This window comes from Symphalangus syndactylus, chromosome 2 (assembly GCF_028878055.3).
Source record: "Symphalangus syndactylus isolate Jambi chromosome 2, NHGRI_mSymSyn1-v2.1_pri, whole genome shotgun sequence".
Classification (NCBI taxonomy): Eukaryota; Metazoa; Chordata; class Mammalia; order Primates; family Hylobatidae; genus Symphalangus; species Symphalangus syndactylus.
Genome location: NC_072424.2, coordinates 122,127,587 through 122,152,090, shown reverse-complemented (window position 1 = coordinate 122,152,090; position 24,504 = coordinate 122,127,587). Strand labels below are relative to the sequence as shown.

The 24,504-nt window shown below is 40.8% G+C and overlaps 1 protein-coding gene across 3 annotated transcripts in view; it reads right to left on the bottom strand.

Moving 5' to 3' along the window:
- The window catches only part of UTRN (utrophin), a 516,343-nt gene extending 500,343 nt beyond the window's left edge, over positions 1–16,000 (bottom strand). For 2 of the 3 annotated variants that reach the window (XM_055266343.2, XM_055266390.2), the window contains exon 1: positions 15,605–16,000. In XM_055266343.2, coding sequence (XP_055122318.1) covers positions 15,605–15,698 — 94 coding nt within the window. In that variant the 5' untranslated portion in view covers positions 15,699–16,000. The remainder of the gene's footprint in view (positions 1–15,604) is intronic. The other variant, XM_055266360.2, reaches the window with a different exon arrangement.
- Between the last annotated feature and the right edge of the window lie 8,504 nt (positions 16,001–24,504).

Below are 24,504 nucleotides of genomic sequence, written 5' to 3'. Positions count from 1 at the left end.
ATGAGGTGAAGTTTGCATTGAGCCAAGATCATGCCACTGCACTCCAGCCTGGGTGACCAAGTGAGACACAAAGAAAGGAAGAAAGGAAGAAGGAAAGAAAAGAAAGAGAGAAAAGAGAGGAAGGGAAAAAGGAAGGAAGAAAGGAAGGAAGGAAGGCAGGCAGGCAGGCAGGCGGAGGGGAGGGGAGGGGAGGGGAGGGGAGGGGAGGGGAGGGGAGGGGAGGGGAGGGGAATAAAAGGGTACTGAAACCAGAGGCAATCATTTCTGTTATAGGACATATATCACGGATAAAAAGTTGAATTCCTTTCCACAAAATTATCCTTATATTTAAATTTCGGAAGGTTTCATATTATGCAGCAACACTGGGAAAAACACAATAATCCAAAAGGATCTCAATCAATGTTCTACTCAGAGGCTGTTAAACATCAAGCGATGAAATGTAACACAGGCTTGGCTACTGAGGGATGAATTTCAACTTTAACTGTTGAATGGCAGAGTTGGCAGAGTAATTAAAAAAGAAAAAAAAAAGATGCGTAGACAAAAGTTTTTACCAGAATCTTCAAATGTGGCAATGCAAATAAAAAAATATAATAAATGCTCATCATGGCTAGTAATTACAGAAATTGAAGACCAAACAGTATTTTGGGTACTGACAATTCAATACTGGCTGGGCCTCAGAGATACTGACATATTTATATAAACTGCTGACGTTAAACATGTTACAGTCCTCTGAAGGGCATATCAGAAACCCTAAAACTAACCTCTCATCCCATAAATTCTATTTCTAGGAATTTATCAGAAATGAATAATTTAAATGAAGGATGATGCCAACAACAATAATAACAGTAGCAAGTATTTACACTGCACTCATCAGAGCAGTGCCAGGCTGTTCTACTGACTTTATATCAAGGGTTCTCAACTGGGAATGGTTTTGCCCCTGCAAGACACCTGGCAATGTCTGGAGACATTTTTGTTTGTCACCACTGGGGAATAGCAGCCAGGTATGCTGTCCAGCATCCCCAAAGCACAGGACAGCTCCCACAGCAAAATGGAACTGTCTCACGGTGGACAAACCTGCCTTGTATCTATCCCCTCATATAATCCTTACAACAACCCTGGGGTACTTGTATTATCTCCATTTTACAGATCAATAAAGATAATTTTCGCTGTACTATTATCCATAATGTTGAAACTAGAAGTAAACTAAAAACAAAAACAGGAAAACCGTTAAATAAATGATGGTATAACTGCCTAACAGAAAAAAATGGAAAATGCTTATGAAGTAATGTCAAACTAAAACACCAGAACTAAAAATTAGAAATATTACATAATTCCAATTATTTTTAAGTACGAGTATGAGAAAATAACAAATGAAAGTTACTGTTGTATTAACATGGTAGAAATAGAAATGGATGCTTCTTTCTTTTCTAATTTTTAAAATGTTATTGCAATTTTTAAAGAAAAAGCACTCAACAATGAAGATAAGAATACTGGAATCTTCTACTGAGGAGGCTGAAGTGGGAGGATCACTTGAGCCCAGGAGTTCAAGGCCTTGCTGGGCAACATAGTAAGACCCCCATCTCAAAAAAACTAAAGAAAGAAAGAATACTGGAATGGTTTTTAAACAACACAAGAGTTAATAGAATAAGAAGAAGATGGTTAATATTAAGAAATTAGGAATAAAAATTTCCATGGGACCCCATCAAATGTTGGTGCTTTAAATTCTGTAGCCATAACTGTTTCATGTAAGACTAAAAAATCTAAATGTTGTATCTACCTCCTTCTGTATTTTACTTATTTCATGGCTCACTATCACCTACAGCAAATAGGCAAAAAGAATCAAATTTCAATTCAGCTAAACCTGATTCATTTTAGCAGCTCCATTATAAAACGTGTGTGTATATGTGTGTGTGTGTGTATACACACACTGTTATGGTATTTCAACTGTTAAGATAATTTACACTGTTACATAGTTTTAATATATATGGTAATTTAAACTGTTATTCTAAATTTATCAAAAGTAGCAGTCATATTAGTAGTAGTAACATTATCGCTTTTACTATGAGGAACATTTACTGAATGTTTCTTAAATGGACTACTATATAGTCTAATACCCACAATATCCATATAGGATAGATGCTTTTGTTGTCCACATTTTTCAGCAAAGAGCACAGACATTTAAAGTTAAGCAGTTTGCCCAGGTAAAAGTAGCTGAAACCAAATTCAGGCAGTCTGGCTCCAAAGCTCAAGTGCTGGAATCAAACTAGTGTATAAGAATGGTTGGGGACAAGATGGCAGTGAGGGAGCCACAGGCTCCTACCCTTCCTCTCCCTACAGCAAGGAATTGACTATCTCTGTTCTACCACATGTAAAACCTGGCTTTTGATATAAGTTTACTAAGTTGAGTAGACTTAACAATAATTTTACCAGCAGCATCTCACTTGAAATAAAAATAATAATTATTATTATCAACCAATATCAGCAAATAAATGTTTCCAAAAAACACCTAAGTGGATTCAAAGGAGGAAAAAAAACATAAGGCTGTCAGAGTTTCTGCAGGAAGTACTGAGATCAATGATTCTAACGTGGGGGGATTTTTATCTGATCCTCATATCCCACTGACTATTCCGTTCTCGTAGACTTGAGGATTAAAAAACAAAATCTTCATCCTGTTAATAGGAAAATTGTTACCGTAGAATCAGTAACGGAGTGTTTACACAATGTAAGCATCTGTTTCTAGACCACTGAAGAGGAAAGGATAGGAAGACTACAAATAAAACACTATTTGTGGATATTAAATTGTTGGGCTTCAATGTCTCTAAGTCTAGTCTCACCTGCCCAGAGCATATATTATGAAATGAAGTCACTGAAAACAAAATGCTGTGATCTTCTGAGATTCCTGAAGCACAGCTTAACTTAACAAATAACAGGGATCAGAATACTAATAACATATCATCGTGCGGAAATGAGGGGAATTTGGTATGAGCCAAAGTACAGGCTCCTACCCTTGCTGAGCCACTGTCAACTAAAAGCAGGCTACGGGTGAGTGTGAGGAAGTCTGGAAGAACAAGCGGTCTACAAATTCCTCACCCATGTGCTCCAACAGTCTCAAACCTTTCTCGAGGCTGCAGTGTCAGGAACATGGCAGGTGAGGGCAAGTAAAAAAGGCTGAAAATCTCCCTCAAGAATAGAACTTACATTTCTTCCTACAGCAGGCTATGGGTCTCTGACAAATTCTGAGTAAATCTTACAAAAAAATGTAACTTTATTTTTTATGCATGTGGTGTTTTAACTATATAAAGAAATCCTAATATGTCTCGATAAGCAGTATATGCATGTGTGTGTGTATATATACACACACATATGTATATATACACACACATATGCACACACATATATTTATTTATTTATTCATATTGTAGATGGAGTCTTGCTCTGTTGCCCAAGACAGAAAGAATGCAGTGGTGCAATCTCAACTCACTGCAGCCTCCGCCTCTGCCTCCACCTCCAAGATTCAAATGATTCTCCTGACTCAGCCTCCCAAGTAGCTAGGATTACAGGCATTCGCCACCACACCCAACTAATTTTTGTAATTTTAGTACAAACGGGGTTTCACCATGTTGGCCAGGCTAGTCTCGAACTCCTGACCTCAAGTGATCCACCCACCTCAACGTCCCAAAGTACTGGGGCTAAGCAGTATATGTTTAAAAGTTATCAGAAATAACAAATGAAAGATACCAACAACAATAATAATAATGAATATTTAGAAAGCAGTTACTAGAGCAGTGCCAGGCTGTTCTAACTGCTTTCTATCAGGAGTTCTCAACCAGAAGTGATTTTGCAACCTACGAGACATCTGGCAATGTCTGGAGACATATTTAGGACATTTTAGATATCAATAGGACTGACACATTCACCAGCCAGCATCCCTTCTGATTACTTGAACAGCAGTCTTGTTGGTTGAGGCCTATGCCAACATGCCAACCTGTTAAACATTTTGAATAGCACCTCTGCCTGAATATACTATAAGTAATTAAAACAAATATCATATCTAACAAAACCTGACACGTCGATAAGTAATGATTGTCATCATATGGAGTACTACAGATAGATTAAATGAATGTTAGCCTTTGAAAGTAACCTTCCCCCTTTCGAGGTTCCAGAAGGCTACTGACACCTGAAAAACCTGTTTTAGAATCATTCTCACAAGAATTGGTTTACTTGCTTTGTGGATATATTCCCAACTATGACTACATATAAGAATTCAAAAGTTTTAATTCTTAAAATCAAAGAATTCAAATTTTAAAATATTTCTAATTCAAAACTTGGTATGTTCTAAATATTATTTCATATATAAATTTATAAATCTTCAACAATAACTCTTAAAGCCTTTAATAATAACAATACTGATATCAGTTCACTAATTGTGATCAATGTAACATAGTAATGTAAGATGTTAACAGTGGGGAAAACTGGGTAACAAGATGTTAACAGTGGGGAAAACTAGGTAACAGTGGTGAAAAGTGGTAACTGAGGAACTTTACATACCATCTTTGTAACTTTTCTATAAATGTAAAATTATTCTAAAATAAAAGGTTTATTTCAAAACAGGCAAAAATGTAAATAATAAAGATACAGTTTATTTTCTTGGGCAAGAAATAAGAAAAGCTATTTTTGTATATCCATATTAAATTTTAGGCTTCACATAACGTTGATTTACAAAACAATAAGAAAAAATGGGCCGGGCATGGTGGCTCACACCTACAGTCTCAGCACTTTGGGAAGCAGAGGCAGGTGCATCACTTGATCCCAGGCGCTCGAGACCAGCCTGAGAAGCATAGGGAGTCCCCATCTCTACCAAAAACACAAAAACTAGTGGGACATGGTGGTGCATGCCTTTAGTCCCGGCTACTCTGGAGGCTGAGGTAGGAGGATCCCTTGAGCCCAGGTTGCAGTGAGCCGAGATTGGACCACTGCACTCCAGCCAAGGTGACAGAGACTCTGTCTCAAAAAAAAGAAAGAAATGAAAAATGGTCAAAAATCCTTCAAGCGGCTTTTGATCACACTGCTGGATTTGGATTCCACAGGCATACCTGCTTTCCACACATTTTTTAACAGGAATTCTATCTAATTCACCGAACAACCACAAAAAAATTACCGGAATTCTACCTCATTCACTGAACTGCAAGAAAAAATTTGAGCAACTAAAAAACATGCCAGGAGCTAGGGAAGGTTTAAAGATTCAAAGACAAGAACAGGACCTTCTTCAAGCTCATGGTCTAAAAGAGAGGTTCTAAAACATACACAATGACCACCTGAAGAGATTATTAAAAGATAAGTTCCACCTATCTTTCAACACCATGCAGAGATAGACCTCGTTTTCAAAAACACTGATCGGTAACATCTGTCATGAATGTTGTGACAGATAAAGACATCTTAGAATCTCTGAATTTAATCCAAGCAGGGAAGGAGAAAGCAGAGAAGAGGAGCACCCAACCCACACTTGGAAGTCAGCAGAGAATTCCTAGAGAAGGTGTCCTTGACCAACCATAGGAGTGAATGGCTGATGATCTAAGGGCAGCATGAACCACGAGGACAGGCCCAGCATCCAGCAGAGAACTGCCAATACCAAGAGCATTTACCCTGCTTCTGAAAGTCACTGGACACCGGCTCCAAAGTACCAATCGGAGCACTGGAAACCTCCTAACTCGGGCCACTACCCAGCCAGAGAAAGGGGCTTTGTTTTAATCCAGCTGGGTCCAACAAAATATGAAAACAGGATTCTAGAACCTGGTTGGATGCTGCAGCACAGAAAATCAAACAACCCGCCTTAACTTGCATGGTCCTTTCAGTGGAAGAAGTTTTTCACATGCTAATTATTTCTCCAATGTTAGCCTACTTGAGTAGCAAAATACAGCTTCCTATTGACGCAGGGGGCAGAGCTTTGAGACTTGTTTGTTCTGCCCTTTATTTTTTCATCTCCTCTGCAATCAGCCTGTCAACAAGCATGTCGTTATTGTCAGGGAGTCAGTTTATAGCAGCATTCACACCCACTACCTTTCTCATTTACTGCTTTAGATCTAGAAACCGATACCCAAGTATGAAAATAGTTGCAAAATGAGAATCTAAGGCACTTCACTGATGTGCCTGCACTGCACAGGTGGGGACACAAGTGTCCATCATCATCTCTGCAAGGCATATGCAGTGGTTCTAGGCTGCCAGTAAGTAGAATCCTTAAGTTTAAAACCAACTTTAAAACATCCCAGCACCTTCAACAACTACCGCAGCACCCAGCAAACCACAGGTGCTCGATAAATATTCAGAGTCATTTATTTTTGGCTCCTTGGTTTTTTTGTTTTTGTTTTTGTGTTTATTTGTTTGTTTTAGACAGTCTCACTCTGTTGCCCAGGCTGCAGTTGAATGGCAATATCTCAGCTCATTGCAACCTCTGACTCCCAGGTTCAAGCGAATCTTGTCCCTCAGCCTCCCAAGTAGCTGAGATTACAGGCACTTACCATCACACCCAGCTAATTTTTGTATTTTTAGTAGAGACAGGGTTTTGTCATGTTGGCCAGGCTGGTTACTGTTTTCTTATTTCTAATTCCTAGTCATGTGTGGCATAGTTGAAGCTGACAGAAAAATGAGCACTGCAGTAATTAGGAAACATAAATAGCCAGGCACAGTGGCTCACGCCTGTTATCCCAGCACTTTGGGAGGCCAAGGCAGAAGGATTACTTGGGCCCAGAAGTTCAAGACCTTAACCTGGGAATAGTGAGACCTTGCTTCTATTAAAAAAAAAAAATCAGAAGGGCCGGGCGCGGTGGCCCACGCCTGTAATCCCAGCACTTTGGGAGGCGGTGGCGGGTGGATCACAAGGTCAGGAGATCAAGACCTTCCTGGCTAACACGGTGAAACCCCATCTATACTAAAAATATAAAAAATTAGCCGGGCGTGGTAGCATGCACCTGTAGTCCCAGCTACTCGGGAGGCTGAGGCAAGGGAATTGCTTGAACCTGGGAGGGGGAGGTTGCAGTGAGCTGAGATCGCACCACCGCACTCCAGCCTGGGCAATAGAGTGAGACTCCGTCTCAATTAAAAAAAAAAAATCAGAAAAATTAGCTGAGCGTGGTGGCACATGCCTGTAATCCCAGCTACTCAGGAGGCTGAGGTGGAAGGATTGCTTGACCCCCGGAGATCGAGGCTACAGTGAACCTAGATCATGCCATTACACTCTAGCTTGGTTGACAGAGCAAGACCCTGTCTCAAAGAAAAAAAGAAGAAGAAGAAGAAGAAACATAAACAGATGAGAAAATTTAGAAAACTACTGGAAAATCAATGCTGACAGTCTTCCTAACACAAACCCAATATGATAAAAATGATTCATTATAAAACACCAAGCAAATATTATTTACTGAATAACTTCCCAAATTATGGGAAATAAATGTCAATACTTTATTTCAGTAATCAAGACATAGATTTACCTTGAACAACCTTTTATTTTTATTTAGATTTTATTACTCAGAAATGTTGCAGCATAAGGCCTAGTAACAAATTCAGCAAATATACAGAATGCAACCTCAAGGACTTTTTAAAAGAATAGTGCACACTTCACTTAGTCACCAAATAAATTCTCATCATAAAACATAAGATTCTCCTTGCAACAGCAGGAGAAATGCGTAGGAAGGAGGCAGACAGATATGACAGGTCCCATGGGACATGAAAAGGGAAATGAGAACTATTGCCTCAACCCACTTGCAAAATATCCATAACCTCCCACTTTAAATACCATCACTGTGAAATTTTTAATGCATATAAGCAAAGTGAGAATTTAATAATTATTTTAAAGAATTCACATGGGCAAAGGTAAAATATAATAATTCATTTCAAGGTGTTTATTTCTCCTCTATCCCCAAAAGTCCCTTAAACCACATTCGTACACACACAAAAAAGATTCTACTTTTCCTGCTATAACACTCGTTACTCAGAGTTAGATAATAAATACTGAGTAACAATCAGCGGGTCTCAGAGTATTGGCAGATGCTAGATTGTATGGTTGGGTTAGAGTTACCTCACTAGAAAGTGAGTTTGCTAGGGGAATAAATTTCTTCTGTCAAACACAATCTAGGAGCTACTAACACCAGAAAGAGAGTCATGGCCAATGAGTCCAAGGAGAAGCTAAAGGCACAGAATCCAGAAGTCAACAAGAAAATAGGCCAGGGTAGAAGCCAAGAGACTAACTCCGGCAGCAGGTTCCCAGCAAGAGACTGGCTGAGCCAGGAGAAAAGTAGCAGTGTCGGTGTGATAGGAGGAGCTGCTTCTCAGAGCGCCAAGTGGATCGCTATCTGATGAGGTATTTCTACTGGCGATTATGTGCAAGTGACCTGGAAGAATCTGTGCAAGGTGCCTATCTTATAAGTGCCACACAGCCCAGCCTCTCAGAGTATTTGGATCAGCGGCATTCAACTGAAATCTATCACGTTTCCAGACTACTATGACAGTTCACCTCTATTTGGAGAAATAACCTCTCTGCAGACTAAATAAAGCTTTTTATATAAGGCACCAAAGGCAAATAGAGCACAGAATCATAGGGGAGGTGGCTGCGTGCCCTTTTCCTTTGCTTGCCTGCTTGCTTGCAAGCAATAAAAACCTTTCTGAACAAATGATAGCAAACTTTGAAACCAGCAAAACATTTCAGGCACCTTGCCACAAAGACATCCTCCATGCAACTGCAGGCCATTTGCTGTCCTGTATAGCTCTCTATTTCCTGCCATTTACTGGATCTGTGGTTAAATGAACCCAACATAGAATTACAGCTTCAATGCTTTGATGTGAAAAATCACTAACAAATCTAAATTGAAGGACAAGGACACACTGGTAAATTTTCAATATGATGGTGCATATGGGGCCTCATTTAAACTAATGTCTTATCTTCACTTAGCATCTAAATGTATTTTTTCCTGTATTGACTTGAAACACTCTAACACAAACAGCCACCATTTATTATAATCCTTCTTGCAATCTGTCAAGTTATGTTCAAAAAATTTTACAAAGATGTACCTTTAAAGACTGACAACAGCCCCACAACAGGAGGCAGAATAGTTAGGGCTTAATTTTAAGCCTAACTCCACAGCATCTTTCTGCTAACTCCATGTTCCATAAAATATATAAAAATGGTTTTTTTCATAAATAAATCTGGGACTTACCATCAATATGGAAATAATTTATCAGTATATGAAAATGTAATAAAATAGTGTATCTAAATAACTACTAGTCTCAGCACAGTTTGGGATGATGACATCTTCCATATTCGCCAAAAAAATACTATAGAATCTAAGTCCAAAGACTCAAACCTCTGTCCTAGAGATCTGAAAATAATATCTATCTTTTAAGGTAGCAGTTTACCATTTTAGAACTCAAAAGAAATTCAAATAAGTCATCCCAAATCTGCCATTTTGTAGGAATTTCCTTTGGAATCATTAAGAGTATAAAAGTCAGGGATCCAAGCAACAAAAGAAAATGAGCAATGTATGAAAAGCCAAATCACTGAAGAATTTGTCCAAAGAGCCAATAAACATATGCGGAGAAGTTCAATTCCACAAAAAAGAAATGCAAGTTCAAACAACTATAGACTACATTTCATCTCTCTACATGTCATCTGTTGTAGATGACGATTTAACAGTAAAAGCATATTTGCCCCAGCAATTGCCCAAGTAAGCTAAGATACATGTACACAGGTAGTTTATAATAATGTTTTAAGTGGGATGCCACTAAATCAGGATGGTTTCAATTTTGTTTCAAAAAAGAAAAGCCATGCTCACACATAAAGGCATACATTTTTACATTCATAGAAAACAAGGGTAGCAGAAGAAAAAAAACCATTAACAATGGTTTTGGAGAGAGGAAGGAAATGACAATTTTCTACTTTGTAGAATTTTCATTTTGCATTACAGTTTTTTTTTTTTTTAGAAAACAGTCTGATTACTTAAGATATTTTAAAAGACATTTGAACTATATTACTAAAAATTAAATTTGGAGTCATAAATGTATTTAAATGCTCCTTTTCCTTAGAGCAACTCCACACAGAGGGCCACAGGAATTTCTGCCCAGCTCACAATCTAAGTTTCAATACTCTGTAGCTCAGACAGAAAGTTTGGCCTGTGTTCCTTTAGTCCTAGACTAAAATTTCACTTTAGCACAATGGTAGAACTCGGCTATGAGTCATCTTCCTCTGCAAAACAATGAAAGTTCTAGTTCAGTGGGAAAAAAACGACTTGAGTTGCCAGTTCATTGAACTGTTCAAATTAAGGTCAAAATACTGGAGCAGGAGCAAGGGAGTCGCTGTGTCCAGATCCTATCTAATCCCACACCAGTCCCCTGAATGGCCCTCCAACCAAGTCTTGAATTTGCAAACAGAATAGGAAGCACCTGGTGCCCTCTAAGTAGGGGTCAGAGAACCCAAGTGAAAACATGAAACTGGATCCAAATCCAGTTTCATGAGCGTGCCTTTCAAGTAATGCCAAGGAAAAATATACCAAAAACATAATGGAGTGCACAGCTTCAGCTTAAATATATTTCAAGTACCATAATGAATATAATGTTTGATTTCCTACCCTAGACTCTACCTAAAAGAGCTCATTATCAACAGACTAGGGTTTTATAATTTTTACAGAATTTATTACTCCATTTATTTACCTGGAACTATTTCTATAGCTTGCAAAGAACTTTAAAATGTGTAACATCATGAATCCTGACCACACTCTCCCGGGGCATCCTCCCTCGTTGGGAGATCCTGTGATCCTCCTGGTTGGGAGTTCCCTTCTCAGAGGTTCAGTGACTTACCCTGCCGATGGCAGGGGTAATGGAAACCCAGATCTTGAGGGCCAAGTCCCATCCCTTAAAGAACTGCTCAGGGCTGGGCGCCGTGGCTCATGCCTGTAATCCCAGCACTTTGGGAGGCCGAGGTGGGCGGATCACAAGGTCAGGAGATCGAGACCACCCTGGCTAACACGAGGAAACCCCGCCTCTACTAAAAATACAAAAAATTAGCCAGGCATGGTGGCGGGCGCCTGTAGTCCCAGCTACTCGGAAGGCTGAGGCAGGAGAATGGCGTGAACCTGGGAGGCGGAGCTTGCAGTGAGCAAAGATCCCATCACTGCACTCCAGCCTGGGCAACAGAGCGAGACTCTGTCTCAAAACAAAACAAAAAAAGAACTGCTCAGTACCATGTTAATCCCATTTCTCATTTTCTCCACCCAAGATTCTTTCTTTCACATGTCACTCTTTCTACTCTTTTTCTCCCAACTTAACAATTCTCATTCTCTCACCTCTGTAAGTTATAGTTACCTGGTCTTCCTAACGACCTACTCATTTTCTCTATAATTATTAAGATCTGTAAAAAATTCACAAGTCCTAAGACATCTTCCCAGACAAATCTCATTGCCCTGTGATCACTCCAAATTCTGTGTTCCTTTATTTGGATATAGTCAACTGGTGGATCCAGCAATCCCTAACATATGACAAAGATGACCACGTTCCTTCCTTTCAGCCACCAGCAAATCTAGCATTCACTTCACACACCATCCTTTCCAGGTCCTAACCTGCACAGGGGAAGAACCAAATCACCTTCATTTTCATATCCCCATACCTCCCGAGAGCTGAGCATGTGCTAGGTACCTAGCAAATGCTGACTGAATAGATGAGTGTGGTTGTCAACCTCCTGGAGTTCCAACACAAAAGACTTGAGCTCCTTTAAGAGTGAGTCACGGCTGGGCATGGTGGCTCAGGCCTGTAATCCCAGCATTTTGGGAGGCTGAGGGGGGAGGATCACTCGAGCTCAGGAGTTCAAGACCAGCCTGGGCAACATAGCGAGATCCCATCTCTACAGAAAAACTGCTAAAAATTAGCCAGGTACGGGAGCACATACCTGCAGTCCCAGTTACTCGGGAGACTGAGGTGGGAGGACCACTTGAGCCTGGGAGGTCAAGGCTGCAGTGAGCTAAGACTGTGTCACTGCACTCCAGGCTGGGCAACAGAGCGAGACTTTGTCTCAAAAAAAAAACAAAGAATGAGCCATGGTTCAGGAGATTCTCCCAGGAGTGTCCCCACCTGGCCTCACATCCACATTCACACACACACACACACACCCAGCCCCTGATGAAATTCTCTTTCCCAAAGTTCTCAACCTGCCTTGCCTCATAAGGACACCACTGCCCTGGAGCCTTGTCTCTTCTGAGAGGTCTGTTCAGCGTTCCCCCAGATCAGCCACCTGTTCCCCTGTGACCTTTTCCTGGAGTGTCTTCCAAGATGACAGCCACTGTTCAGCCTAACATAGCACACTCTCCTACATCAGCAAAGACCATAACTAAGCCTCTGTCCAATCTTCTTCCAAATTCCTGTTACTCAAAGGAACCCATTAATTCATTCATTCCACAAGCAGCTACTGAGCCTCTTCTGCACATCAGGCACACATTCAGGTGCTGGGGGCAGCAGTAACAAAGCTGCCTCTAGTTCCTTCCATGGAGCTTTCAGTCTAGTGGGGGACGAATACATTCCCCTGTACCCTCCACATTGGACACCCTTGGCTGGCTTTTGACAAGCTACAGAGCAGGGCCTCGGTCCAATCAAGTCACGATCTCTGACTGTGGGGCACCAACATGTTGGTGATTCTAATGGGGGACCCAAGTAGTGAATCTTTTAACCCTTCCATCTAAAAAGGAAACAGCTGACATAGAGTCCTGTTGGCAGGCAAGACAGCAGGAAGGATGGCAAAACGAGCAGGGCTCCCAGGAGTGGTTTCCTGAGCAGCGGCAATTTCCAGACATGAGTCATCTGGGCCTTCATAGATGCCTAAATGGCCAGTCGCGCCTCCAAATTATTCATTTCACATTTTCAAGCTTGTTTTAAAACTTTGGTTTATCTCAGTTATATTATTGTTAACATCTAGTGAAAATGATGATAGAGCTGGATAGAGAGATACATAGATAGATAGATAGATGATAGATAGATAGATAGATAGATAGATAGATAGATAGATAGACAAACAGACAGAGAGATAGTGATAGAGATAGAGATTTTTTTTTTTTTAAACAGAGTCTCGCCTTGATGCCCGGGCTGAAGTGCAGTGGCGCAATCTCAGCTCACTGCAACCTCCACCTCCCGGGTTCAAGCGATTCTCCTGCCTCAGCCTCTCAAGTAGCTGGGATTTCAGGCACACACCACCACACCCAGCTAATTTTTGTATTTTTAGTAGAGACGATGTTTCACCACATTGGCCAGTCTCCTGGCCTGAACTCCTGACCTCAGGTGATCTGCCCGCCTCGGGCTCCCAAAGTGCTGGGATTACAAGCATGAGCCATTGCGCCTGGCTGAAAATATTATTTTTAACATTAAATTTAATGTCCTTATTTCTAACAAGATCACTAAAGAGTCTACACTATGGACACACACAAAAAAATCAGTTCAATAACAACTGATGAGAGGAGAATCTAGGCCCCTGTGAAATTTGAAATCATGTACACATTGGTTTTCTATTTTTATTAAAATAACATGCACTGAAATACATTTTAATTTTAAAAATGCTATTTTCCTAAAGCCTTTTGATTGGTCATAGGGCAGGAAAGAATGTTATCTAAATGTACCAGAACTCAACCAGCACAGCATTTAAATATATTTAACACTGTTGCTACTCATTTAAAAGACTGCTTTTTTTTTTTTCTCTTTTTTTTTGAGACAGAGTTTTGCTCTTTCACCCAGGCTGAAGTGCAATGGCTTGATCTCGGCTCACTGCAACCTCCGCCTCCCAGGTTCAAGTGATTCTCCTGCCTCAGCCTCCCAAGTAGCTGGGATTACAGGCACATGCCACCACACTCGACTAATTTTTGTATTTTTAGTAGAGACATAGAGACAAGGTTTCATCATGTTGGCCAGGCTGGTCTAGAACTCCTGACCTCAGGTGATCTGCCTGCCTTGGCCTCCCAAAGTGCTGGGACTACAGGCATGAGCCACGGCCCCCGGCCAAAGCCTGCTTATTATTTGAAGGTTTGTTTGTACTTTTCTTCTAGCTGTCTTCTGATTTCAACCATTAAGGTTACCCTAGACCCTTTGTAGCAAGACCCTTTGATGAAGACTAGCTGACTACAGGGACTCTTAATGTCAGAGAAAGAGAGAGGATTTAGTGACAATCAAAGGAAATCTTCAAAAGGCCACAAGCCTGCAATTGCTGCCCCTATGCAGGTTTTTGAGACAAGGTATCCCTCTGTTGTCCAAACTGGAATGCAGTGGCATGATCATGGCTCACTAGTCTCAAACTCCTAGATTCAAGCTATCCTCCCACCTCAGTCTCCTAAGTAGCTGGGACCACAGGCATATGCCACCATGCCTGGCTGATTTTTTAATTTTTTGTAGAGATGGAATCTCCCTATGTTGCCCAGAGTGGTCTCGAACTCCAGGCCTCAAGTGATCCTCCTGCCTCAGCCTCCTAAAGTGCTTGGATCACAGGTATGAGCCAACGTGCCTGGCCCACATGGAGTTTTAATTCAGGTCCCTGAGAGGTATTTTGATGTTGTGTTGCGATCACATGGTTATTTAAGAAAGAAGTAACAGTTAATGATGAGAATTGTAGCACACCAGTCTCCTATGCCACTTGTTCAAGAAACCCAATTCACTAAGAAAATATGGGCTGCTCCAATCATTTTGGTTTGAATTTGCTCTACAGAGACAACACTTAAAACCCCTTACCACCTCATTCACTGAAGCTAAGAAGGAAAACATTAAGAGGGAAAGAGTAATTCCACAAGAAAGGAAAACATTAAAAAAGAAAACCAACCAGCCTCAAAGTTTTTTCACAGTGACAACATTCATGCATGATATGTATGATCAAATAAAACACATCACTTGGAGTTTTTTCCCTTCCAAAAGCTCATACAACCAGTACACACATGTATACATTAAACAAGATATGAACGTCTAAACTGATCAGAAAAACTAAGTCACCCCGGAAGTAAACTTCAGCGAGAGAAAAGTGCATGACACTTTCCCTACATGAAGTTATGCATATACACGTCTCATAGACAAGCCTGCACTGAAACAGAAACCCCAGCACTCATACTGTCCCCCAAAGTACAGATGTTTTATTCTCCCCTTTCTCAGGTCGAAACTAAATATTTCAAGAAGTAAAATGCCTTTTTAGCCAACAGAGTAAATCAAATACAATATGGGATGAGGTCTACCAATACTCAAAGGAGGCTTCTTCTCTAGATGGCAGTAAACAGTCAGCACAGAGTAAGCTATTTTGAAAATACAGGGAGGTAAAGTGAAGCACATTTGCTACCACAAATGTAGGGATCCTGGAAGGCTTCTTCCAAAGAAGCTAATAACTCTGGTGAATTATCACTTCCTGAAGAGAAGTGTGAAGCAGACAACGTTGGTCTCTACCCTTGAGGGTCCACAACAGATGTGGCAGCAGGAAGGACAGGCTGTCTGTTCCCCTCACCAGCCTGGTCCTAAGCTTTGTTACTTAACAAAAGTGAACGAGAGAGCCCTGTCTTCATAGACATTTCTTATGAAAACCTCACTGGCTGGGAGTCGTGCAAGTTGACAAACTTACCTGGTAATCGCTTGCAAGCCTGGAGAGCTACATGCCCTGGCAAATCCAATCTGCACTTTTTCCAATGAAACGTGGTGGCTGCCGGGCCGCTCATCACCTACATCTGCTTAGGTGATGAGGAAAAAGATGTGGAGGAAGTGGACAACAAAAGCAGCCTTCGAACTGCACACTGGGATGTCCTGTTTTTTTTTTTTGGTTTTTTTTTTTTTTCGGTGGCTTTTATTTTTCCCATGAGAGGATCTGACTAAACCTAACCCCACCTCCTCTAAACACCAGAGAGGAAGTTACACTTTGTAGTCAGTGAAAACTCCTTAGGTAGGTTTTTTGTTTTTTTAATAGTCACAACTAAGCGCCTCTATTCATGTTCCTATGACAGAGATTATAACTTTGCTTCCTGTTTTGACAGTGTCAGCTGGGAAGGGGCACTCCACCCACCTCCCTACCCACTGCGTAGATAAATAAAGATGTTAGAAGGCATTTGCCCTGGGTATACAACTGGCCTTAGGAGTTTCATTACATATTAACTATACTTCAAAGAATAAATTGGACTTATTATTTCACTGTAGTAGTTATACATACCTTGGGGAAGTAAAACTGAAAAGGATTTCTCCTTCATCCCTTAGAATTTGCTATTAGGGAAAAAATAAACTTAACCATATGCAGCTGTAAGATAAGAGGCCACCATTTAGACTAATTTTTCCAGCCTATTCTCTTTTGTGGTCACCTTGCTCTCTTTATTATCATTATTTTTTTTTCACTCTTGTCACCCAGGCTGGAGTGCAATGGCGTGATCTCGGCTTACTTGCAACCTCCGCCTCCTGGGTTCAAGTGATTCTTGTGCCTCAGCCTCCCAAGTAGCTGGGATTACAGGCGCCCACCACCACACCCGGCAATTGTGTGCGCGCGTGCACACGCGTGTGTGTGTGTGTGTGTGCGTGTTTAGTAGAGACGGGGTTTCACCACGTTGATCAGGCTGGTCTCAAACTCCTGCTGTCACTTCTGCATGTGTCCACCACATACATGCAAAAACCAAGGAAAATCATTATTCATATGATCACATCTACTTTCTAGTCCTTCTCTCATTCTTTTTCTTGCTTGTTGTGAAATAGAAATCTTCTACTTATTAACAAAGACTTTTCATAGAATACGTATCTTTGTCAGGATACACACAGGTTTGAATTCAAAGGCGTCTCTCATCCTGCTACTGTACTGTGATACAGAAAAGAGAAACTAACAGTACTTCCCCTATGCTCCTCCTCCTCATCTCTGTATTTTCCTTAGACTAGTAGCTGTTTGACTCTGGCAAAATACTCTCTCTCTCTCTAAGCCCCAGTCTCCAAATCTGTAAAATGGACGGGCTGACTTCACCTTCTATGACTTCTTCTAGGACTGTCACAGGGAGGGAGACTGAGAAAAATGCAGTGATACAGATGATGTCCCATAGTCAATACCCATTAATCTTTTTTTGCATCAAACTTCATTGATATATAATTCATATATTATACAATTAGCTCATTTACACTGTATAATTTAATGATTTTTAGTATTGTCAAAGAATTCTACAACCATCATCAGAATCGATCTCCATCTCTTAGCCCAAGGCAACCACTAAAATCTACTTCCAGTCTCTATAGAGTTACCTATTCTGTACCTTTCATATAAGAGAAATCATACACTATGTGGTTTTTTGTGACTAACTTATTTCACTTAGCATAATGTTTTTGAAGTCCATGCATGTTGTAGTATGTATGGGTATTTAATTTCTTTTTAAAATATTCCACTGTATCGATAGACCATATTTCATTATTATCAGTTCATGAACATTTGGGTTGTTTTTATCTTTTAGCTAATATCAATAATTCTGCTATGAGCATTTGTGTACAAGTTTTTGATGTGGGCATACATTCTCATGTCTCTTGGGTATGGGGTGTGTGTGTGTGTGTGTGTGTGTGTGTGTGTGTGTGTGTACCCAGAAGTAGAATTGCTGAGTCATATGGCAACCCTATGCTTAAACTTTGGAAGAACTGCCAGACAGCTTTCCAAAGTAGCTGCATCCTTTTACAGTCCCACTAGCAGTGTATGTGGATACCCATTTCTCCACATCCTCACCAATATTTGTTATTATTTGTCTGTTTTATTATTTCCATCCTACTGGGTATGAAGTGACATTTCACTGTGGTTTGATTTGCATTTCCTTAACGGCTATCGAAACCTGTCTTTTATCCATAGCCCAAAAATGTCTTCATTTCTAGAATCAGGACTAAATATTCAAAATACAGAACAGCCAGTGAGGTGTGGGCACCACCTAGTCAGAACGGATACTGGCTACAATGCTGAATGAGGTCCTGAAGGTGTCCATCTTTAACAGTGGCTATTTTCCAATAGGAATCAAAGACTTTCAACATTGTTTCTGATACAGCAGTATGGGTTCATACCAGCTAAATATTGCTGGCCTTCATATTTCTATCTACAGTAAGAGGATGTGAAAGAAGTTGGCCCTGTTTCCTCCACCAAAGGGTTCTTCTGAAAACTGGTAAGGAAATGAAATTCTGAATGTAAATATGACATTTCAATCTTTACAAATCAGTTCTTTCCACCTGTCTTTATGTGTCTTCCTCTGAAATAGAAACAGGCACAATAAAAGCAGCCTTTTGTCAGTAAATAGTCATAACTGTTTATAAGAAGAATTGTTAGACCAGATGTGATTTAAGATTAAAGATCTCAAATTTTGAAGGTAGCCACGGAAGACAAGTCAAAATCTAGACACTAGCAACAATTTCTCCTTTCCTCTCAAAAGTGCAGTACTGGGAAAATAGTAATTATTCAAACAAATCAACATCAAAGAGAAGATCTTTGTTTTTCAGACCTTACTGTGTTTGAGCAAATTCATGTACAATGATGTTAATTATCTTTTTCCTAAAACATTCTATTTTAGGATTTATTTTTTGATCCCCCCCAAAACTAAACAGAACAAAAACTATACAAAGTACAACAAAGAAAATATCAGAAGGCTATTAACTTTAAAAAATAAAAACTTTTTTCCTTATTTTTTGATATAAGGCCTCGGGCCTTGCAACATGTATTAATAATATTGACTCATCCATCTTCTAAAAAATTTCCCATGTCCCAAGGCTATACTCTGTAATCCCTTGTTTTATTTATTTCTTGCCGTAGAGCTGACTATGAAATTGACCGTTGAACTTTCATATGTCAAATAGAACTTTCCATAGTGGGAAACTTCTAAAACATTTGTATTAAGCTAAGTGGAAATGTCGTGATAGCTGAGGAGCAAATAAGGTCTGTAACAGCCAATGTAACTTCCAAACTAGATTCTATGTAGGAAAAGCAAACCATTGAACACACACAAGTGCAAAGTCTTCATTAGAGTTTCTGTAAACACTAATGAGGAGGAAAATCAGAAGCTAAAATCAGTTTATCTGAAGATTCTTCTAAAAAGATCAATAGGGGGGCACTTTTGAAAACTGTTGTGCAATGTCAGGACCCACTCTATTCACAGATCCGTTCTTCTGCTAGATTACACGGTGGCCTCATTTTCTAGTTCTTGTGAAATCAATAGACCATTTATGTTGCAAGTATCTGTCTAGGGTATGCACTTTCTTATTCAATCTGGTGTTGACAGCAGTAATCAAATTTTGTTCATACCACTAGCTCTATTATAGCTCAATAGCAACTGGCTGCCAGCCTAGGTCTACTCTCATCAAAAAGGAAAGAAAGAATTGGAGTGGAGAGAGAATTACAGAACAAATTAGCTGAAACTACAGGAGGTAGTGTCTAAGTGAGAGAGGGAAGCAAAGGAATTCAGATACTAATCCTCTCTCCATGGAGGAAATATACACCCAGCAGCATCAGCACCACAAAATCCAGGCAAGCTGACCTTGGCCATGAAGGGTACACATGTTCTTCATTCTTCCCTGTTATCTGTAAACCCTCTTGGCTTTGAACATCATATTATAACTGTCAGTCCTAACTAATACACCTATATCTCACCCTGCAGAGCTACAAACAAGAACTAGGGCCAAACCACACCCTCCAACACCAGGGAGACTAAATGCAAAGGACAAGTTATGGCACTTCCCATGAGCTCTCCATTTTATAACTCTTCTTTTTTTTCTCTTGAGACGCAGTGGCAATCTTGTTATGTCACCCAGGCTGGAGTGCAGTGGTGCGATCTCAGCTCACTGCAACCTCCACCTCCCAGGTTCCAGCAATTCACCTGCCACAGCCTCCCGAGTAGCTGGGATTACGGGCGGGCGCCACCATGCCTGGCTAATTTTTATATTTCTAGTAGAGATGGCTTTCACCATGTTGGTCAGGCTGGTCTCAAACTCCTGACCTCAAGCGATCTGCCCACCTTGGCCTCCCAACGTGCTGGGATTACAGGTGTGAGCCACCATGCCCGGCCTAGAACTCTTCTTTATACAATTATGCTAGAATCAAGCATTTTTCTCAGATCAGAATATAAAAAGATAATCTTACGATAGAAACCAGGTCAGCTTTTTTAAAAAGAAAAAAGTGGGAGGGGGTGAAGGCCTGACTGAAATTTTACTCTATTTGCACTTCTAGACTTTGAATTCTCCTAGAAAACTAGACTTCTGCTCATAGAAACTCTCTACTTAAAAGCATCATGAATGATACCATTCCCTGATAGGACAAACATCTCTTTTTCTTATTTTTCAAAGTTTTATCTTGAAATAATTTTTAGACTTATAAAAAGAAGTGGTAAAAAAAAAAAAAAAAAAGAAAGAAAAGAGTACACAGAGTTCTCATGTTCCCTTCGTCCAACTTCCCCAAATATTACTATCTTACATAACTCAGTACAATGATGAAAACCAGAGAATTCACGTAGATGTAAAACTATGAACTAAGCTACAGGTCTTTTTCAAATTTCTGCAATTGCCCCCTTTTTCTGGTCCACGATTCAATCCAAGATCACATACAAGCAACACTTCAAAAATTCAAGATGCATCCTTTTCAATAAATCATGCCTATCTAATTAATATTTCTGACCCTTCCTAAAGTTCCACTTCCCTTCAATGTTAATGAGGCAGTGTCATCATTAACTTTTGAGTGTTCCCAAAAATGTTCTTTTCTTCCATAGATTTTGCCTCCATTTCTTATCAGTCAGTTTCATCAACCTTATCCTGTAAACACACGTCAAAGAGTTTCACAACCTCTTTTCCAAAACCCTAGGGCCAGAGGTGCTGCTGAACCAGAACTCTTCCCATTTGAGAAAAGTTATATAGCACAAGTCATATATTACAGTGAAAACAAAAAACAGCAAGATCCAGGGCAATTTCCCCTAATCAAACACATTAATAGCCCTGCAGCAAATACATATGTTTATGAAGGATGCCTGACATACATAAGGACTTTTAAAGAGTCCCAGCTGTTCAAGTCATGCTTCAACACCAGATGAGTTCAGGTCAAACTCAGGTTTTCTTGCCAAATGAACTACAAATAAAACACCTTCTGGTTTTCAGAGGTCTTCTTCAATAGTGTAGCTACAGATGAAGGATGATGAATCTGTACCTATGAAATCCACAGTTTCATCCATCTCCCGCCCACCCTCACCACATCTTCTAGCTGGTCTCCTGGCAGAGCCACCTGCAATGTTCCCTGGGCCTCTAGGGGCTCTTCCCTCCGAATCACTCTCCCACAGAGCCCAGAGTGATCTTTCTATTAACCTGCACCTGCCCAGCTTCAAAATCCTTAAAGGTTTCCCATGCGAGGATGGAGTCTCATCTGCTTCATGCAGTTCACACAGCTCCCTACAATCGGAACTAAGTCCCATGACTATACTGATCAACTACACGGCACCCAAGAAGAATGCAAAAATGAAAAAGGCATCAACTGTCCTCAAGAGTCTCACAATCTAATTAACTCCCCTTAATATCTTCATCAGAGTAATATTGTTTAGAATACAACATCCAATAATCAAAGAGCATGTCGGGTTTTTTTTAACCCATTTGTGTCCAGCTAGGAAATTCTACCTCAGTTCTTGATCACAGTAATGATTATAAACAAAACTCTTCATGTTGACATTAAAAGAATTTTCACATGATTTTAAAAGCACATGTCTAAAAATACTCATTATGCTACTGTTGGTATGTTTCAAAAAATTATAAAAAGCAAAAGCCAATAAAAACTGTTTTAAAAACAAGCAAACCCAAAAAAGTAATGTCAAGGATGGTATTTAATGGGCTGAGTGATTTCTCATGAGATTGTTTTTCCAAAGCATGAAGATATAAATAAAATCTGAAATCATGCCTTTGTTTCCGTATGAGTATACTAATAGAATTGAATGACATTATAATCAACAAAATTAAGTCAGAGAGAGTTAAATCTAAGCCGCCATCATCAAAGAGCTTAGAAAATATTCCAGGCTGGGCGCAATGGCTCATGCCTATAATCCCAGCACTTTAGGAAGCTGAGGCGGGTGGATCACCTGAGGTCAGGAGTTCGAGACCAGCCTGGCCAACATGGTAAGACTCCATCTCTACTAAAAATACAAAAATTAGTCGGGCATGGTGGCGTGTGCCTGTAATCCCAGCTATTCGGGAGGGTGAGACAGGGGAATCGCTTGAACCAGGGAGGCGGAGGTTGCAGTGGGCCAAGATCGCACCACTGCACTCTAGTCTGGAAGACAGAGCAAGACTCCATCTCAAAATAATAATAATAATAATAAAGTATTCCAAACCACACGGAGCCAGACCTCAGAAGCGGACCTTAAATAGCATGCCAATAAAAGCGGGGAAATCATATTTAAGTATTGGTTTCATTTTCTAATGTGGCAACAGACAAAGACACCTACTTGGAATGATGAATTAAAAAGAAAACTCCTAGAAGTTGTATTTCAGGATTAAATTATAACCTTTCTCAAGAAAGCTGCATGCAAGTAGTGAGATTAAAAGGGAGACAGTAATCGCACCGAAGCCCTTAATGAGGAGGTAAAGAGAGGTAGTAATAGGGGCGCAGCTTCTCCCTCCACCAGGAGATAGAAGGAGTGTGCTAAGAGGGGAGAATTCAGGGTTTCCTCCTGGGGTGGCCCTCCTCTCACGTGTGTGTGTGTGTGTGGTGTGTGTGTGTGTGCCTGTGTGTGTGTCTCTGTGTGTGTGTCTGTGTGTGTGTGTTGTGTGGCAGGGTTTCTCACTGACAGTGTTGCTTCTAAACAGAAGTGGCAGCTGTCTGGAACCCGGTGGGTGAGGCCTCCAGTGGCTGACAGCGATCTGCAGGAGAACAGAAAAACACTACATGGAAGCCAAGTGATGCCACCACTTGGTAGAAACTGGGTCCAATCTGCCAGGGCCACAGGCGCAACCCTACATGACCGGCTGCTTAAAGCAGTCAACCCTGGGATGGCCCCTCCAGCTTAGAACTTCTCACTCTAGTGGCAGGAAGGAAGGCCAAGAGTTCTTCAGGGAGGCAAGAATTGTCATTTAAGGCAACAGTGAATGAAATTAATAAAACAACCCAAATACTTCAAAAAGAAAGGAATTTTAAAATATTACTTAAAAAAAAAAGAGGGAGTAATTTTTTTGGACTGTCTCCATAATCTGTTTTTATAAACCAGGTGGCAACCTGCTGGGCTGTGGAACAAAGGTCAGCAAGTGAGTTTTCTTGAAGCACACTTGCTGTCATAGTGAGGAAAATTTTTCTAATTTCTGATGAGCTCTGGAACTATCAAGCTTCATGGGAAGTTGTGAAGAAGAGACACCTAGAGATTATTCTTTGGTGTTGGCAGGAAAAAAAAAACAGGTGGGAAAAGTGACCACGTGTCCTACAGGGCCAGCAGCCTATGAACCCCAATGTGGTCTTCATAATATTTTGCTCCTTGATCACCTACAGTCACAATCTCTACCTCAGAAAACTTGTGCCACTGCCTGTCTTCTGGCTGGCTCTCCGCAGGCGAGTGTGCTGATGTCTCCAAGCCCTGAAGGTTGTTTACTGTCATTCAGCTTGCCCATGGCGATGTCGGAGTCTGGAATGAAGGTCCCACCATATCAGGATCACCCTCTATGAGGCAACACTTCCCCTGCCTACAACCTGTCTTCCACTGGCCACCACCTGCTGCAGCCCAGCAGACACACCTGTATGCATCTCAGCCCTGATCACAGGATCTGTGTGCTTCCTCTTGCAAATGCCCACATGCAAATCTGAGGACGCTGGCCACTCAGAAGACGTGGGTATTAACATGTGTGTCATCTGTAGATCCTGCCGCAGCTGGTACCACACAAAGATAGTCCTGTCTAACTATGGGCACACCCACCCACTCTCATGTGTCCTATCTCTACTTGGGAATGAGACATAATCATCTACTTGTGACAACTTAGAGCCAAGAGTGAGGAGACAATGAAGAATCTAGGTGTTCATTAGACAGAACTGATGCTGAGGAACTGACCAGAGGTATTTCAAATCAGCTCCAGGGTTTCCAAGATGATATAAAGACAGTTCCAGGATGACATTAAGAGGTGGTCAGGTGAGAACTAGAGAATTCAAGTCACAATTATCACTTGAGAGTTTATTTATCAGCCACGAGATTCAGCAATGGGTTCACAGTGCCAGAGTTCCTGGAAAGAGCATTTGAGACAGCCAGGCAGCTGATAGGTTTAAGCAGCGCCTACTCTGTTCCATGCAGTACAGCAGTGAAAGAGCCGGTTCCCAGGCCAGGCCAGGCAAGTACTATAGATGGAGAGTTGAGGCACCTGCCATATCATTGCCTCAGGGATCAGGTGCAACTACGGAGGCAGGCCAGAGCATGCCAAAAGGGGGAAAGGAGAAGGCAGAGGCTGAGGAAACAGGTGGGAGTGAGCGCTGCAGAGGCAAGACAGGCACAAACAACCTATTATTAAAATCCTCTACAGAGTTGCAAAGGAGCAGGT